We start from the raw sequence: 19,664 nt of genomic DNA, 5'->3' as shown, positions 1-19,664 counted from the left end.
AATGAATGAATTACATACATAAATCTGCACTCTGATCAATATGTCTGCAAACTTAATTACATCAACAAATTGGCAGCGTTTATCAGTTCTGAATACAAATGAAAGCTCAGCTGTTTAGGGAATTTAAGTGTCTTGTTCAGATGTTGTCTGCTGTATTCATTTGCCATGTTCCTGGCTGGTATTTGATCCACAGTTTAGTTTTAGGTTGTAGTAAAAAAAATACTTCCAAATAAAAAAAGTGGAACAAATTAAACCGAATTGTAGAAATGGAAAAATAAACGTACAATTTGTCGCTGTCAACAAAAATATCACATGAAATCTCAAACTGAAACTGCAGAATACTAACAACACCTAATCACAGAAAAAATAATAATGTTTTTAACCTTACAAAGCCTGGGCGATTTTAACTAAAATTATTGCTAAAACCTGAAAAAGGTGCTTGTAACCCTTTAGATTGGAGAGAGGAGGAATATTTGTAGCCAACCCTCTGATCACATGGTGTAACTACAGGGGGCTTAATTAAAATATACATACAACTAGCTATAGGCTCCAGGAATGTGTGATTGCTCCCATGTTTGCTCAGAGCGCAGATGGTGAAGCAAAACACGGAACACGAGCACATTCCATGGGGTGAAGTTACCTCTTTCCTTGTACAGCCTGGCAAACTCAGGGCAGCTGGGAAATGTTGAGGTTTTCAGGGTGCTACAGTAATGAATGAACAAATAGCCCCCCGTATGCCCTAGAGTCACCACTGCAGACAGGATAGACTGATAGGATAAATAGATGGATAGGATAGATAGATAGATAGAACAAATAGATAGATAAGATAAATAGATAAAGATGATTAGATAAAGATAGAGATAAAAAGATAGATAATAGATGGACAGACAAATTATTGATAGACAGCCTATATCATCAAGTCATCATTTAGGGTTCGAGATATATATATATATATATATATATATATATATATATATACACATATACATACACACACACACATATATATACATATACATACACACACACATATATATATATATATATATATATACACATACACACACACACACACACATATATATATATATATATATATACACACATATATATATTATATATATATATATATATATATATATATATATATATATATATATATATATATATATATATATATATATATATATGAAAAAAGAGGGGGGGAAAAGGGGGACAGTAGAGTATACAAGGGCGCACAGTTAACAATTGAGCCCTCAAATATGAGTATTAATTAATGTCAAAGTTATTGAAAATAAAATTGTCAAAGCGACTGAAAATAAAAAGAGAGTAAATTATAGTACACATGTAATATAATATAATCAATAGGGTGAATTAATAATGTCCACACCGTGAACATAAAAAAAATTCTCGTGCCAAATAAGTCCCAGTGCCCGGAGAGAATTTTTTTTTTATATTCACGGTGTGGACATTATTAATTCACCCTATTGATTATATTATATTACATGTGTACTATGTATATATAAGTTGTACCACTGTCTATGGGTTGTTATTTGAACAGAGGTATTATATACTGTTTGGTTTTTATTTGATAGCATATTAATTAAGCGATGAGCAATCTAGTTATTTTTAAGAAATTTATTTCCACAAAATAGCTACTCATTACGACTACATTTAGATATTATCCACACTCTCTATACTTTTTTACATGTACTGTAGTGACTCACTTAATTTGCCCCCATTCTTTTTAAGAGGAGGAATGTACTCTCTTTTTATTTTCAGTCACTTTGACAATTTTATTTTCAATAACTTTGACATTAATTAATACTCATATTTGAGGGCTCAATTGTTAACTGTGCGCCCTTGTATACTCTACTGTCCCCCTTTTTTTCTCTTATCTAAATTCATTATATTGAATTAGGAGGTATTGGGGTACCTCCTTTTTCAATAGGTAGTTATAGGCAGCATTAGTGTTAACATTTTACCCTCTTTTTAGGTATGGTCTAGTGGACTCTACCTTTGCGTCATATCCACAAACCCTTCTTTTTGTCAGAATATATATATATATATATACACACACAAACACCAGAACTAATCTGTGTGGGTGTGTATATATATATATACACACACATACATATACAAACACACACATACACAACACCAGAACTAATAAGTTCTGGGGGGGGGGGTGTATATATATATATATATATATATATATATATATATATATATATATATATATATATATATATATATATATATATATATATATGTGTGTGTGTGTATATACACACACACATACACACAACACCAGAACTGATTGGTTGCTTTTTCACAGTATGCACAATAAAATATCACGTGCTGTGCATACTATAGGCTATACCTGCAGTGTAATCATAGAAGTCCTGAACTCCATGTGCGCCCTAGTGGTGTAATAAGGTAATTGTTGTTTGCATGAAGCTTATTTATAGTCATTCATGCAGTGACTGTGCATTACAAATCAGTGGTTTACAGATAATAAAGTGCTTTACAACCAAAACTAAACAGCTCTAGAGGTTTCAGCAGCTTTTAGTATTTATTATCTCTCTATCAGGTTTAGGTTGTATTGCCCATTTGGGCCCTTACCTGTATGTTTCCGAAGTCTACATTTTCATAGTGGAAATGTGCACATTCTGCAAGCTTTGGGAAGTGCCCCTTTGTAAAGGATAATCTGTAAATTAAGATAAAACAAAAGCAGAAGATAAGGATCAAAGCTTGTATTCTACAGACTCAGTACTACTTGACCATTAAAGGGACATTGAAGACCATACCCAAGTAAGCTCAGTATACATGAGCCTGAAGCAATATATTACAGAAGTGTTCCAACAATGTTTAGAACCATGTTTGAGCACTAGATGGCAATGTACAACATTGTTACAAGCATTGCTGCAAAAATACTGCCATATAGTGCTTCAGACACATTCATGCTTCAATAAAAAAGAACAAAAGAACAAAGTACATTTTATAACAGAAATAAACAGGAAAGATTTAGAAAATTGATTGCGCTACCGGAATCATGCGAGTTTAATTCCGTGTTTTGTGTCACTTTAAGTTAAAAGGAACATAACGAATTAAAAACAAGTTGTTTTACTATGTACAAACATTTTATATCACAATCTCAGTGTTTCGTGTCTTTGCTTTTATTGGGGATAACACAACATATGGTTTTACAGGGTATGAAACAGCCATGTCAGATATTTACGGCGTAGCCTAAATCATGTAATGTACATTAAAATGTCTAGGCCCCTTAAACAGTGTTGGTCACTCTTGGACCTATAGTATTAAAGCATTTGAAAACTAGGGGTTAAATAAAAACAGAATTTATGCTTACCTGATAAATTACTTTCTCCAACGGTGTGTCCGGTCCACGGCGTCATCCATAACATGTGGGAATATTCTCTTCCCCAACAGGAAATGGCAAAGAGCACAGCAAAAGCTGTCCATATAGTCCCTCCTAGGCTTCGCCCACCCCAGTCATTCGACCGACGGACAGGAGAAAAAACAGGAGAAACCATAAGGTGCCGTGGTGACTGTAGTTAAAGAAAGAAATTCATCAAACCTGATTAAAAAACCAGGGCGGGCCGTGGACCGGACACACCGTTGGAGAAAGTAATTTATCAGGTAAGCATAAATTCTGTTTTCTCCAACATTGGTGTGACCAGTCCACGGCGTCATCCATAACTTTTGGGAACCAATACCAAAGCTTTAGGACACGGATGAAGGTAGGGAGCCAATCAGGTTACCTAAACAGAAGGCACCACGGCTTGCAAAACCTTTCTCCCAAAAATAGCCTCCGAAGAAGCAAAAGTATCAAATTTGTAGAATTTGGCAAAAGTGTGCAAGGAAGACCAAGTCGCTGCCTTACATATCTGATGAACAGAAGCCTCGTTCTTGAAGGCCCATGTGGAAGCCACAGCCCTAGTAGAGTGAGCTGTGATGCGTTCAGGAGGCTGCCGTCCGGCAGTCTCGTAAGCCAATCGGATGATGCTTTTCAGCCAATTGGAAAGAGAGGTAGCAGTAGCTTTTTGACCTCTCCTCTTGCCAGAATAAACGACAAACAGAGAAGACGTTTGTCTGAAATCCTTTGTTGCTTCTAAATAGAACTTTAAAGCACGAACTACATCTAAATTGTGAAACAAACGTTCCTTCTTTGAAACTGGATTCGGACACAAAGAAGGCACAACTATTTCCTGGTTAATATTCTTGTTGGAAACAACCTTTGGAAGGAAACCAGGTTTAGTACGCAAAACAACCTTATCTGAATGGAACACCAGATAGGGCGGATTACACTGCAAAGCAGATAACTCAGAAACTCTTCTAGCAGAAGAAATAGCAACCAAAAACAGAACTTTCCAAGATAACATCTTGATATCTATGGAATGTAGAGGTTCAAACGGAACCCCTTGAAGAACTGAAAGAACTAAATTCAGACTCCAGGGAGGAGCCAAAGGTCTGTAAACAGGCTTGATCCTGACCAAAGCCTGAACAAAAGCTTGAACATCAGGCACAGCTGCCAGTCGTTTGTGTAACAAGACAGATAAAGCAGAAATCTGTCCCTTTAGAGAACTCGCTGATAATCCCTTATCCAAACCTTCTTGGAGAAAGGAAAGGATCCTAGGAATTTTGATCTTACTCCATGAGAATCCCTTGGATTCACACCAACAGATATATCTTTTCCATATTTTATGGTAAATTTTTCTAGTTACAGGTTTTCTGGCTTGTACCAGAGTATCTATTACAGAATCCGAAAACCCACGCTTAGATAAAATCAAACGTTCAATTTCCAAGCCGTCAGCTGGAGGGAAACTAGATTTGGATGTTCGAATGGACCTTGTACTAGAAGATCCTGTCTCAAAGGTAGCTTCCATGGTGGAGCCGATGACATATTCACCAGGTCTGCATACCAAGTCCTGCATGGCCACGCAGGAGCTATCAAGATCACCGATACCCTCTCCTGTTTGATCCTGGCTACCAGCCTGGGAATGAGAGGAAACGGTGGAAACGCATAAGCTAGGTTGAAGGTCCAAGGCGCTACTAATGCATCCACTAGAGTCGCCTTGGGATCCCTGGATCTGGACCCGTAGCAAGGAACCTTGAAGTTCTGACGAGACGCCATCAGATCCATGTCTGGAATGCCCCATAATTGAGTCAACTGGGCGAATATCTCCGGGTGGAGTTCCCACTCCCCCGGATGGAATGTCTGACGACTCAGATAATCCGCCTCCCAGTTTTCCACTCCTGGGATGTGGATCGCAGATAGGTGGAAGGAGTGATCCTCCGCCCATTTTATGATTTTGGTCACTTCTCTCATCGCCAGGGAACTCCTTGTTCCCCCCTGATGGTTGATGTAAGCAACAGTCATGTTGTCTGATTGGAATCTTATGAATCTGGCCTTTGCTAGTTGAGGTCAAGCCCTGAGAGTATTGAATATCGCTCTCAGTTCCAGAATGTTTATCGGGAGAAGAGACTCTTCCCGAGACCATAGCCCCTGAGCTTTCAGGGAGTCCCAGACCGCGCCCCAGCCCACTAGACTGGCGTCGGTCGTGACGATGACCCACTCTGGTCTGCGGAAGCTCATTCCCTGGGACAGGTGATCCTGGGTTAGCCACCAACGGAGTGAGTCTCTGGTCTTCTGATCTACTTGAATCACTGGAGATAAGTCTGTATAGTCCCCATTCCACTGTTTCAGCATGCACAGTTGTAATGATCTTAGATGAATTCGCGCAAAAGAAACTATGTCCATTGCTGCAACCATCAACCCTACTACTTCCATGCACTGAGCTATGGAAGGTCGTGGAACAGAGTGAAGAACTTGACAAGCGTTTAGAAGTTTCGACTTTCTGACATCTGTCAGGAAAATCTTCATTTCTAAAGAATCTATTATTGTCCCCAAGAAAGGAACTCTTGTCGACGGAGACAGGGAACCTTTTTTCTATGTTCACCTTCCACCCGTGAGATCTGAGAAAGGCCAGAACGATGTCTGTGTGAGCCTTTGCCTTTGAAAGAGACGCTTGTATCAGAATGTCGTACAAGTAAGGTGCCACTGCAATGCCCCTTGGTCTTAGAACCGCTAGAAGGGACCCGAGTACCTTTGTGAAAATCCTTGGAGCAGTGGCTAGCCCGAATGGGAGAGCCACAAACTGGTAATGTTTGTCCAGAAAGGCGAACCTTAGGAACTGATGATGATCTTTGTGGATAGGAATATGTAGATACGCATCCTTTAGATCCACGGTAGTCATAAATTGACCCTCCTGGATTGTAGGTAAAATCGTTCGAATAGTTTCCATTTTGAACGATGGCACTCTGAGAAATTTGTTTAGGATCTTTAAATCCAGAATTGGTCTGAAAGTTCCCTCTTTTTTGGGAACTACAAACAGATTTGAGTAAAACCCCATCCCTTGTTCCACGGTTGGAACTGGGTATATCACTCCCATTTTTAACAGGTCTTCTACACAATGTAAGAATGCCTGTCTCTTTATTTGGTTTGAAGATAAGTGAGACATGTGGAACCTTCCCCTTGGGGGTAGTTCCTTGAATTCCAGAAGATAACCCTGAGAAACTATTTCTAGTGCCCAGGGATCCTAAACATCTCTTGCCCAAGCCTGAGCGAAGAGAGAGAGTCTGCCCCCTACTAGATCCGGTCCCGGATCGGGGGCTACTCCTTCATGCTGTTTTGGTAGCAGCAGCAGGCTTCTTGGCCTGCTTACCCTTGTTCCAGCCTTGCATCGGTTTCCAAGCTGGTTTGGTTTGTGAAGCATTACCCTCTTGTCTAGAGGCTGCAGAGTTGGAGGCCGGTCCGTTCCTGAAATTGCGAAAGGAACGAAAATTAGACTTATTCAGGCCTATCTTGTGGGATACCCCCAGTGATGTCTGAGATAATCTCTTGCAATTCTGGCCCAAAAAGGGTTTTACCCTTGAAAGGGATATTAAGCAATTTTGTCTTGGAAGATACATCCGCTGACCAAGACTTTAGCCAGAGCGCTCTGTGCGCCACAATTGCAAACCCAGAATTTTTCGCCGCTAATCTAGCTAACTGCAAAGCGGCATCTAAAATAAAGGAATTAGCTAACTTAAGTGCGTGAATTCTGTCCATAACCTCCTCATACGGAGTCTCTCTACTAAGCGACTTTTCTAGTTCCTCGAACCAGAACCACGCTGCTGTAGTGACAGGAATAATGCACGAAATAGGTTGCAGGAGGTAACCTTGCTGTACAAAAATCTTTTTAAGCAAACCCTCCAATTTTTTATCCATAGGATCTTTGAAAGCACAATTATCCTCAATAGGAATAGTAGTGCGCTTGGCTAGTGTAGAAACTGCCCCCTCGACCTTAGGGACTGTCTGCCATAAGTCCTTTCTGGGGTCGACCATAGGAAATAATTTCTTAAATATAGGAGGGGGGACAAAAGGTATGCCGGGCTTCTCCCACTCCTTATTCACTATGTCCGCCACCCGCTTGGGTATAGGAAAAGCGTCGGGGTGCACCGGAACCTCTAGGAACTTGTCCATCTTGCACAATTTTTCTGGAATGACCAGGTTGTCACAATCATCCAGAGTAGATAGCACCTCCTTAAGCAGTGCGCGGAGATGCTCTAATTTAAATTTAAATGTCACAACATCAGGTTCTGCCTGTTGAGAAATTCTACCTGAATCAGAAATTTCCCCATCTGACAAAACCTCCCTCATGGCCACTTCAGATTGGTGTGAGGGTATGACAGAGCAATTATCATCAGCGCCCTCCTGCTCTACAGTGTTTAAAACAGAGCAGTCGCGCTTTCTCTGAAATGCAGGCATTTTGGATAAAATATTTGCTATGGAGTTATCCATTACTGCCGTCAATTGTTGCATAGTAACAAGCCTTGGCGCGCTAGAAGTACTAGGGATCTCCTGCGTGGGCAAAACTGGTGTAGACACAGAAGGAGATGATGTAAAACTATGTCTACTTCCTTCATCTGATGAATCATCTTGGGCAACTTTACTATCTGTGGCAGTACTGTCCTTACTTTGTTTGGACGCTATGACACAATTATCACACAATTTTGAAGGGGGAGACACATTGGCTTCCATACATACAGAACATAGTTTATCTGAAGGCACAGACATGTTAAACAGGCTTAAACTTGTCAATAAAGTACAAAAAACCGTTTTAAAACAAAACCGTTACTGTCTCTTTAAATTTTAAACAGGGCACACTTTATTACTGAATATGTGAAAAACTATGAAGGAATTGTTCAACCAAATTTTCACCACAGTGTCTTAAAGCATTCAAAGCATTGCACCCCAAATCTTAGACCTTTAACCCTTAAAATGACGAAACCGGAGCCGTTTACAGTTTTAACCCCTCTACAGTCCCAGCTACAGCCTTTGCTGCGACTTTACCAAACCCAGGGGGGTATACGATACCAAATGAAGCCTTCTAGGAACCTTTTCAACTACTTTCAGACCCACACACATGCAGCTGCATGTCCTGCTCTCAAAAGTAACTGCGCAGTAATGGCGCGAAAATGAGGCTCTGCCTACTAGAGAGAAGGCCCTTCCTGACTGGGAAGGTGTCTAAACCAGTGCCTGACGTAAAAAAACGTTCCCCAAAGTTTATAAAGTGTGAATTTCAACATCAAGCTGTATAAAATGCTCAAATAAAGCAATCGATCTAGCCCATAAAAGTGTCTACCAGTTTTATAGCCCATATTAAGCCCTTTATTCTGTTTGAGACTAAGAAAATGGCTTACCGGTCCCCATGAGGGGAAATGACAGCCTTCCAGCATTACACAGTCTTGTTAGAAATATGGCTAGTCATACCTTAAGCAGAAAAGTCTGCCAACTGAAGTTATCTCATCTCAACAGTCCTATGTGGAAACAGCAAACGATTTTAGTTACTGCTGCTAAAATTATACTCCTCTCACAAACAGAACTCTTCATCTTTTTCTGTTTCAGAGTAAATAGTACATACCAGCACTATTTTAAAATAACAAACTCTTGATAGTAGAATAAAAAACTACAACTAAACACCACATACTCTTCACCATCTCCGTGGAGATGCTGCTTGTTCAGCGGCAAAGAGAATGACTGGGGTGGGCGGAGCCTAGGAGGGACTATATGGACAGCTTTTGCTGTGCTCTTTGCCATTTCCTGTTGGGGAAGAGAATATTCCCACAAGTTATGGATGACGCCGTGGACCGGACACACCAATGTTGGAGAAAACAACAAACATATCCACCAGCGGGGGGGGGGGGGGGTTAGTAATTGCATCTAAATGAAGCAAAGGGATGCAAGTATGGTTTGGACTATTGCAAGATAAAAGTGTAAGCTATCTGAACAATATATACAGTGTAGGTCGCACTTAGATCCTTATTGGTTATACTGAGACAAGATATAAGGGTTTTGTAACTGTTAACATAATTAAACCTTAAAGGGACACTGTACCCAAATTTTTTCTTTTGTGATTCAGATAGAGCATGCAATTTGAAGCAACTTTCTAATGTACTCCTATTATCAAATTTTCTTCATTCTCTTGGTATGTTTATTTGAAAATCAAGAATTTAAGTTTAGATGCCGGCCCATTTTTGGTGAACAACCTGTGTTGTCCTTGCTGATTGGGCAGCACCAATAAACAATTGCTGTCCATGGTTCTGAACCACAAATTTGCTGGCTCCTCAGCTTAGATGCCTTCTTTTTCAAATAAAGATATCAAGAGAACGGAGAAAAATTGATAATAGAAGTAAATTAGAAAGTTGCTTAAAATTGCATGCTCTATCTGAATCACAAAAGAAAAAATTTGGGTACAGTGTCCCTTTAACCTATGAGAAATAAATGTGATAAAATAATAAAGAATGAAGACTAACAAAAGTGTACTAAATACTCATAAAAAGTTCTTTATAAGGATATGTGTGTAATTTTCGGAATCTTCGATCTTCTATTTTCCTTTGATCCTCATATAGAAAGAGAGAAAGAAATGCCACATAGCGTGATTCTGTGATTATTCAAGATGCAGAATGCGTGTTTACAAATGCTTACTCACATGAGATGGAGCTATAGCCTAGCTCAGGTTTATGCGCACACCCGGTATTATACTGTTGGGTAAACAGTTGCTTGAGCCGGATTTAGGTAAAAAAGATTTATTAAAATACAAATGTAAAAAGCGTCACAAGGGCTGCAAGAAACACCAAATATACATAGGGTTGGCAATACAATTAAGTAGTTGCTCGCATTGAGCTTATACACAGTACTAGAAACTTAGGTCAGGAGTGCAGAAACTTAACCACACAACCTTTCCATTCAGAGTCCAGCATATGTTGCTCTCCTTACTGGTGTGCAGAATCTTGGAAAGACGCCAAGGGTAAGAAACAATGTATCCGACGTACGTTTCGCAAAGGAGCTTTTTCAAGGAATGGTGTGCGCATGTCTGAAAGTCTTATTTAAGTGTTTCTGATTTATTGAGCCGGATATCCGGTATTGAGTCCTCCATTTTGGAAGTGGGCATATTTCTGATTATCCCTTCTTATCCCGCCGATACTTGTGCACAGGAATCATAATTATTATTTCTATATATATGAGTTAAGGGCAATAGTGATTTTATCTCAATTAACATTTATAAACATCCTAACTATAAGACAATTTTCGCTAGCAGGTCTAATACATAGCGTATCATTCTATGACATTTGAGAATTCTTGTGTGACATATCGGTTTAGATCACATTATTCATCACTTGTACTCTCATACTATTTATTCATAACAAGGATATACATGTTTGAACTAAACATCACAACAAATTTGCCTTTAAAACATATCTACATAGTATCTATATAGATTAAATTTCCCACAACTAGTACTATTTGGTAACTTTCTCAGGCTATATGAAGCAGTGTGTTCTTTTCAATCAGACACAGAGTTTTATCAGAATATCGATAATTTTTATATTATCTGATTTCACTATAAAGATATAAAATGCTGGGGGAATTTTCTGATAATAGGGACTGAGTTATATCTTTATTTTTATAAGAAGTGATGTAACTCAAAATCCTTGTTAAGGCCGTTCGGTATGAAACTATCCATAATGTGGATCCATTTCATCTCAAGCCGACCCAATTGATTTTGTACATCACCTCCTCTCCAGCTATATTCTACCTTCCTAATACCAAGGAAGTCAAGATCTTCTATTCTCCTATTGTGTATTCTATCGAAATGTGCTGATAATGAGTGTTTTTGGAGACCTTTTTCTATGTTGTAAATATGTTCATTTAGTCTGACTTTCAGAAGCCTAGAGGTGCGACCAATGTAAATTAAATTGCACGAGCATCTTAGTAGATATATTACGTTCTTACTGTTACATGTAATGAACTGATTAATATCATAAGTTTTATTGCCATCAACAGAATGAAATATGTTACAAACTCTTGGTCCCTTTTTCATTTTCTTGCAAGCATTACAAAACTGACACCTTCTGAAGCCTGCTTGTGGAGACGATAACCAGTTAGCATTAGGGTTTATTCTTTCCGCTTTTGTAATATTATGTGAAAGTTGTAATTTTAAATTAGGTACCTTTTTAAAGATTATGTTTGGTTTATCCTCTATAATTTCTGACATACTAGGGTCTCTAAAGAGAATACCCCAATGTTTTTGTATAATGTCTCTGATTTCTTTACTCTGAGTACTATGTTGTAGAATGAGTCTACTTGCTGTTTTTGTGTTGTTTAATGCCGATATTTCTTTATCTCTTTGTTTGTAATGTAATAATTCTTTCCTATCTAGTTTTGCAACTTCCTCTATTTTTTCCTCTAAGAAGGCTTTAGGATAGTTTTTTTCTTTAAATCTATCTTTTAACACTTTCGCTTGAGTCTGAAATACAGTTTCGTCTTTACAGTTGCGTCTCAGACGAACGAATTGCCCCTTTGGTATATTCCTTAACCAATGTTTCTGATGACAGCTGTCAAGACTGATATAATTATTCACATCAATACTTTTAAAAAAAATTTTTGTTTTCAGTGTATTATCCTCTATGTAGATTTCCAAATCGAGGAATTCTACCTTAGTTTTACTATGGGTCCATGTTAATACTATGTTGAACTCATTGTTTGCTAGATATTGTTTAAATTCGTCCAACTGACATACTGTTCCTGACCAAATCAGGAACAGGTCGTCTATGTAACGACGATAGGACACCAGATATTGCGCCCAGGGGGAATTATGGATGTAAATGTTTTCCCAATTAGCCATATATAAATTGGCGTAGCTGGGCGCAAATCTGGTGCCCATCGCCGTTCCACTAATCTGAAGATAATAGTCATTGTTAAACCAGAAAAAGTTGGTCTCAAGAATAATCCTAATCCCCTCCAAAATGAAATGTAATTGTTTAGGGTCAAGGGTAGTGTCTTCTTCTAAGATGTTTTGTACTGATCTAATACCTAACTCTTTATCTATGATGGTATAGAGAGATGTTACATCTCCAGTTACTAATAGCCAATCTTTATTCCATTTGATGTGTTCAAGATCATTTAATATACTAATTGTATCTTTTAAGTACGATTTTGTATTTTTGACATATGTTTGTAAAAACGTATCTATATAAGCTGATAAATTGCTAGTATGTGAATTGATCCCAGACACGATAGGTCTTCCCGGGGGTTTTTTTTGATCCTTATGGATCTTGGGAAGTATATAGAAATTTGCAGTTTTAGGGAATTTGTTATATATATATTGATATTCTTTCTTATTTAGAATGCTTTCTTTTAGCCCTTCATTTAAATATTTTTCAATTCTTTTCTTGAAGCTAAATGTAGGATTAGAATCTAGTTTTTTGTATGTGTTTGTGTCGTTCAACTGTCTAAGACATTCCTCATTATATTTTTTCTTGTCCATAATGACTGTGCCTCCGCCCTTATCGGCCGGCTTCACCACTATCTCGTTGTTACTTTGTAATTCTTTTAATGCTACTTGTTCCTCCTTGGTTAAATTCGATGTATAATTTGTTTTTAAATGTTTAATGTCCCTGTGTACTAATTCCAAGAAAGTCTCCATTGGAGCTGATTTGTATTGAGTGGGGTTAAACATCGATATGTTTTTAACGTCTGCATGTCTATATTTGTTAATTTCAGGGATTCTCTCTGTTATAAATGGATTGTTCAAAAAATACTTTTTAATACATAGGTTCCTTATAAACTTTTGTATTCCTATGTACGTATCGAATTTATTAATCCTGTAGCTCGGGGCAAAGTTTAGTCCCCTATTTAGGACTGAGGTCTGTGCTTCTGTTAATGTTATTGTAGATAAATTAAAAATCCCTTTACCTGTTATCTTCTTATTTGTATTTTCTATAGTAGATTTTGGTTTACTGGATTTCTTATTTGTCAGTGTTCTACCCTGTCCATATTTCTTCTCCTTTTGTTGAATAGGTCTGAATCTGTTCGATTGTATCTTCTTTTCCCTGCCTCTAAAAAAACCTCCTCATCCTCTTCTGAGTTGTATCTATTTAGGGTGTCAAATCTGTTATGTGTAGGGATATCCTCCTGATAATATACCCTCTGTTTTTTGAAGGGATTTCTGGGTTGTTGCCAGTCATAATCATCCTTCTTATATTGTTCTGTCTGATAAAAGTTCCCTTTGTGTTGTATGTGATTGCCACCCCCTATTTCATACTGGTGGTTATTGCCCTTATTACCCTGTCTTGGATCTCTCTCATTATTGTATGAGTAGTAATTTTCTCTCTCCCTGTTTGCCAAAGTGTTTTGATGGTATCTATTCCTATTGCTATTATTGTACATCGCTCTATTGTTGTGTCTTGGTTTGTTTTCATTATATTGGCTGTCTATGTTAGTTCTGTTATTATCGTTAAAATTAATAGCTCGGGAGTTTTTAGTTTTAAAATTCCTTTCTTTCCTCTCTTTGTAATCATCATGATCTCTAAAGTATTTTCTTCTCTTGGTGTTTTTTATCTCTTTCTTCAGAGATTCTAAGTTTTCAGCTATTTTCTGTGACAATTCTTCATAATTTTTATTGCTCATATGAGGAATAATTTTTTGTTCTAACATATTAATTTCTTCATTTACTGCATCCAAAAGTTTCTTTCTTTCATTGATGATTAAATTCATCAATTTCTTAGTACATTCTTCAAGAATGTGATTCCATTTAGTTATAAACATCAGATTATCTTGTCCAAAGGTTGGATTTTTAAAAATCCGTAAGCCTCTAGGTGTAATTTGTTCTTTTAAATATTTTTCTAGAGTAACTATTTCTAGGTGGTATTTGATTTCTTTAGACATCTGTTTCTCTACTTCCCTTAATAGATTTTCTAAGCTCTCATTAGTGGTGTCAGAATTGTCAAAGAAATCATCGGCACCTGATGTAGTTGTGCGTCTATTAAGAAATAGAGACATCTCTGGTCTTTATTTTATCTAGATGCGAAATAAGTCTAGATCTAAAAATTTTTTTAGCAAATATAATTATTTGCTAATATTAATAGAACTTATCCTAACAGAGTGCTTCTTAAATTTCAAACTTTTATCTGCTCGTATTAGTATTTGTTTCAGAGTTGGTATATAAAAGACAACTTCAATTGTGTCAGTCTTCCTATCTATTCATATAGCTACGGGTGATGAGTGTTATAAACAATTTTTGTAAATAAGTGACTAAACGTGTTTTTAATTTATATATGAGTTCATATGAACTAAATATGCTAGAAAAAACCTTTATGCATATAATTAAGTGCTAAAAAACAACCTAGGATTAGGTGCTGTAAAGATATATCAACCAACTGTTCAGTTTCTAACAATAAAAGTATTGATCGAACAGATTCAGACCTATTCAACAAAAGGAGAAGAAATATGGACAGGGTAGAACACTGACAAATAAGAAATCCAGTAAACCAAAATCTACTATAGAAAATACAAATAAGAAGATAACAGGTAAAGGGATTTTTAATTTATCTACAATAACATTAACAGAAGCACAGACCTCAGTCCTAAATAGGGGACTAAACTTTGCCCCGAGCTACAGGATTAATAAATTCGATACGTACATAGGAATACAAAAGTTTATAAGGAACCTATGTATTAAAAAGTATTTTTTGAACAATCCATTTATAACAGAGAGAATCCCTGAAATTAACAAATATAGACATGCAGACGTTAAAAACATATCGATGTTTAACCCCACTCAATACAAATCAGCTCCAATGGAGACTTTCTTGGAATTAGTACACAGGGACATTAAACATTTAAAAACAAATTATACATCGAATTTAACCAAGGAGGAACAAGTAGCATTAAAAGAATTACAAAGTAACAACGAGATAGTGGTGAAGCCGGCCGATAAGGGCGGAGGCACAGTCATTATGGACAAGAAAAAATATAATGAGGAATGTCTTAGACAGTTGAACGACACAAACACATACAAAAAACTAGATTCTAATCCTACATTTAGCTTCAAGAAAAGAATTGAAAAATATTTAAATGAAGGGCTAAAAGAAAGCATTCTAAATAAGAAAGAATATCAATATATATATAACAAATTCCCTAAAACTGCAAATTTCTATATACTTCCCAAGATCCATAAGGATCAAAAAAAAACCCCGGGAAGACCTATCGTGTCTGGGATCAATTCACATACTAGCAATTTATCAGCTTATATAGATACGTTTTTACAAACATATGTCAAAAATACAAAATCGTACTTAAAAGATACAATTAGTATATTAAATGATCTTGAACACATCAAATGGAATAAAGATTGGCTATTAGTAACTGGAGATGTAACATCTCTCTATACCATCATAGATAAAGAGTTAGGTATTAGATCAGTACAAAACATCTTAGAAGAAGACACTACCCTTGACCCTAAACAATTACATTTCATTTTGGAGGGGATTAGGATTATTCTTGAGACCAACTTTTTCTGGTTTAACAATGACTATTATCTTCAGATTAGTGGAACGGCGATGGGCACCAGATTTGCGCCCAGCTACGCCAATTTATATATGGCTAATTGGGAAAACATTTACATCCATAATTCCCCCTGGGCGCAATATCTGGTGTCCTATCGTCGTTACATAGACGACCTGTTCCTGATTTGGTCAGGAACAGTATGTCAGTTGGACGAATTTAAACAATATCTAGCAAACAATGAGTTCAACATAGTATTAACATGGACCCATAGTAAAACTAAGGTAGAATTCCTCGATTTGGAAATCTACATAGAGGATAATACACTGAAAACAAAAAAAAATTTTAAAAGTATTGATGTGAATAATTATACCAGTCTTGACAGCTGTCATCAGAAACATTGGTTAAGGAATATACCAAAGGGGCAATTCGTTCGTCTGAGACGCAACTGTAAAGACGAAACTGTATTTCAGACTCAAGCGAAAGTGTTAAAAGATAGATTTAAAGAAAAAAACTATCCTAAAGCCTTCTTAGAGGAAAAAATAGAGGAAGTTGCAAAACTAGATAGGAAAGAATTATTACATTACAAACAAAGAGATAAAGAAATATCGGCATTAAACAACACAAAAACAGCAAGTAGACTCATTCTACAACATAGTACTCAGAGTAAAGAAATCAGAGACATTATACAAAAACATTGGGGTATTCTCTTTAGAGACCCTAGTATGTCAGAAATTATAGAGGATAAACCAAACATAATCTTTAAAAAGGTACCTAATTTAAAATTACAACTTTCACATAATATTACAAAAGCGGAAAGAATAAACCCTAATGCTAACTGGTTATCGTCTCCACAAGCAGGCTTCAGAAGGTGTCAGTTTTGTAATGCTTGCAAGAAAATGAAAAAGGGACCAAGAGTTTGTAACATATTTCATTCTGTTGATGGCAATAAAACTTATGATATTAATCAGTTCATTACATGTAACAGTAAGAACGTAATATATCTACTAAGATGCTCGTGCAATTTAATTTACATTGGTCGCACCTCTAGGCTTCTGAAAGTCAGACTAAATGAACATATTTACAACATAGAAAAAGGTCTCCAAAAACACTCATTATCAGCACATTTCGATAGAATACACAATAGGAGAATAGAAGATCTTGACTTCCTTGGTATTAGGAAGGTAGAATATAGCTGGAGAGGAGGTGATGTACAAAATCAATTGGGTCGGCTTGAGATGAAATGGATCCACATTATGGATAGTTTCATACCGAACGGCCTTAACAAGGATTTTGAGTTACATCACTTCTTATAAAAATAAAGATATAACTCAGTCCCTATTATCAGAAAATTCCCCCAGCATTTTATATCTTTATAGTGAAATCAGATAATATAAAAATTATCGATATTCTGATAAAACTCTGTGTCTGATTGAAAAGAACACACTGCTTCATATAGCCTGAGAAAGTTACCAAATAGTACTAGTTGTGGGAAATTTAATCTATATAGATACTATGTAGATATGTTTTAAAGGCAAATTTGTTGTGATGTTTAGTTCAAACATGTATATCCTTGTTATGAATAAATAGTATGAGAGTACAAGTGATGAATAATGTGATCTAAACCGATATGTCACACAAGAATTCTCAAATGTCATAGAATGATACGCTATGTATTAGACCTGCTAGCGAAAATTGTCTTATAGTTAGGATGTTTATAAATGTTAATTGAGATAAAATCACTATTGCCCTTAACTCATATATATAGAAATAATAATTATGATTCCTGTGCACAAGTATCGGCGGGATAAGAAGGGATAATCAGAAATATGCCCACTTCCAAAATGGAGGACTCAATACCGGATATCCGGCTCAATAAATCAGAAACACTTAAATAAGACTTTCAGACATGCGCACACCATTCCTTGAAAAAGCTCCTTTGCGAAACGTACGTCGGATACATTGTTTCTTACCCTTGGCGTCTTTCCAAGATTCTGCACACCAGTAAGGAGAGCAACATATGCTGGACTCTGAATGGAAAGGTTGTGTGGTTAAGTTTCTGCACTCCTGACCTAAGTTTCTAGTACTGTGTATAAGCTCAATGCGAGCAACTACTTAATTGTATTGCCAACCCTATGTATATTTGGTGTTTCTTGCAGCCCTTGTGACGCTTTTTACATTTGTATTTTAATAAATCTTTTTTACCTAAATCCGGCTCAAGCAACTGTTTACCCAACAGTATAATACCGGGTGTGCGCATAAACCTGAGCTAGGCTATAGCTCCATCTCATGTGAGTAAGCATTTGTAAACACGCATTCTGCATCTTGAATAATCACAGAATCACGCTATGTGGCATTTCTTTCTCTCTTTCTATATGAGGATCAAAGGAAAATAGAAGATCGAAGATTCCGAAAATTACACACATATCCTTATAAAGAACTTTTTATGAGTATTTAGTACACTTTTGTTAGTCTTCATTCTTTATTATTTTATCACATTTATTTCACATTTGTTTCATTCTTGTGATATCATGGTATTTATTTTCACCTTTAACCTATGAGCCAAAGCTCAGCCAAATGTCAACATTCAAAATTAGTATACATATTATGCTGGGTATTGTAAAGACGGGTGGGATTCCTTTTTTAAGGAATTAAGGGTAATGCCTCAAGGATATTTTTTACACCTGGGTGGTTTGGACCTTAATGTTAATACCGCATGGGCACCATCTTTACCTCAAATAATGAACTGACTACAACATTCCAGGTCACCATTAGTACCTCATCGTACCATGTATGAGATTTTTAGTTGGCATATACTTTTATTGTGCTATCTATGTATTTGCTCCCTCATGGAGCCGGCCGTTGTCCAAAGAAGAGAGGCACTTATAAATAATATGCTTTAAGCAATGATGGAAGGTATCGCTAAAAACATCCCATATATAATCAATGTAAGAATTAACCTAGCCAAGGGCCCCCTCAAACCCCTGGATTGGGAATCTATACAAAAATGTTTACAGTGATCAATTTAGGTAGCACAATGGTAACTCAGGCATATTGATATCTGCATATAAAAACTATAGCAGGTTATTATCCATGACATCTGTAACACAATCATTAATGAAAATAACCCTCCTGGAGCCCCCCAGGACCCCTCAGGAGATGCAATAAGACAAAGGTCTTGTTCACAGATTTCAACATATGTAGTATAGCGTTGAAAGTAATTCAATATGTAAGGCATAACAGATGAAATAATGAAAAGGCTAATGTCGCCATACAGCAGCTAAAAGTAAATGTAAATTTTGATGATAAAGTGCCCAGTTTTTAAAAATTCAATTAAAAACAGGGTCACTTTAATTCATCAAAATTTACATTTCACTCGTGTTATGAAAATACTTACCTTTTAATCTTGACAGCTGCTGCAGCTTCCCCCGGTCGTCGCAAGCCTCTTCCTACGTCAGAAATGACAGATCGGTCATCCTCCAATCACATCTTCCCCCGGGGGAATCCGTGTCTGATTTAACGCCGTGATTGGAGGAAGCCGGATTCCTCATTTTAGACCCAGGAAGAGGCTTTGTGATGGGTGGAGAAAGTGATGCAGCAACTGTCAAGATTAAAAGGTAAGTATTTTCACAACATGAGTGAAATGTAAATTTTGATGAATTAAAGTGCCCCTGTTTTTAATCGAACTTTTAAAAAACGGGCACTTTAGCATCAAAATTTGCATTCACTTTAATATGTGGTACGGTAAAAAAAA

At 36.8% G+C, this 19,664-nt stretch overlaps 1 protein-coding gene across 4 annotated transcripts in view; it reads right to left on the bottom strand.

Annotated features, from left to right (window-relative positions):
• The window catches only part of ARHGAP32 (Rho GTPase activating protein 32), a 749,023-nt gene that overhangs the window by 427,484 nt on the left and 301,875 nt on the right, over positions 1-19,664 (bottom strand). For all 4 annotated transcript variants that reach the window (XM_053691545.1, XM_053691546.1, XM_053691547.1 and 1 more), the window contains exon 4: positions 2,626-2,710. In XM_053691545.1, coding sequence (XP_053547520.1) covers positions 2,626-2,710 — 85 coding nt within the window. The remainder of the gene's footprint in view (positions 1-2,625; positions 2,711-19,664) is intronic.

The sequence above is a fragment of the Bombina bombina genome, chromosome 8, assembly GCF_027579735.1.
Source record: "Bombina bombina isolate aBomBom1 chromosome 8, aBomBom1.pri, whole genome shotgun sequence".
Lineage (NCBI taxonomy): Eukaryota > Metazoa > Chordata > Amphibia > Anura > Bombinatoridae > Bombina > Bombina bombina.
This window is presented reverse-complemented; position numbering and strand designations above follow the sequence as displayed.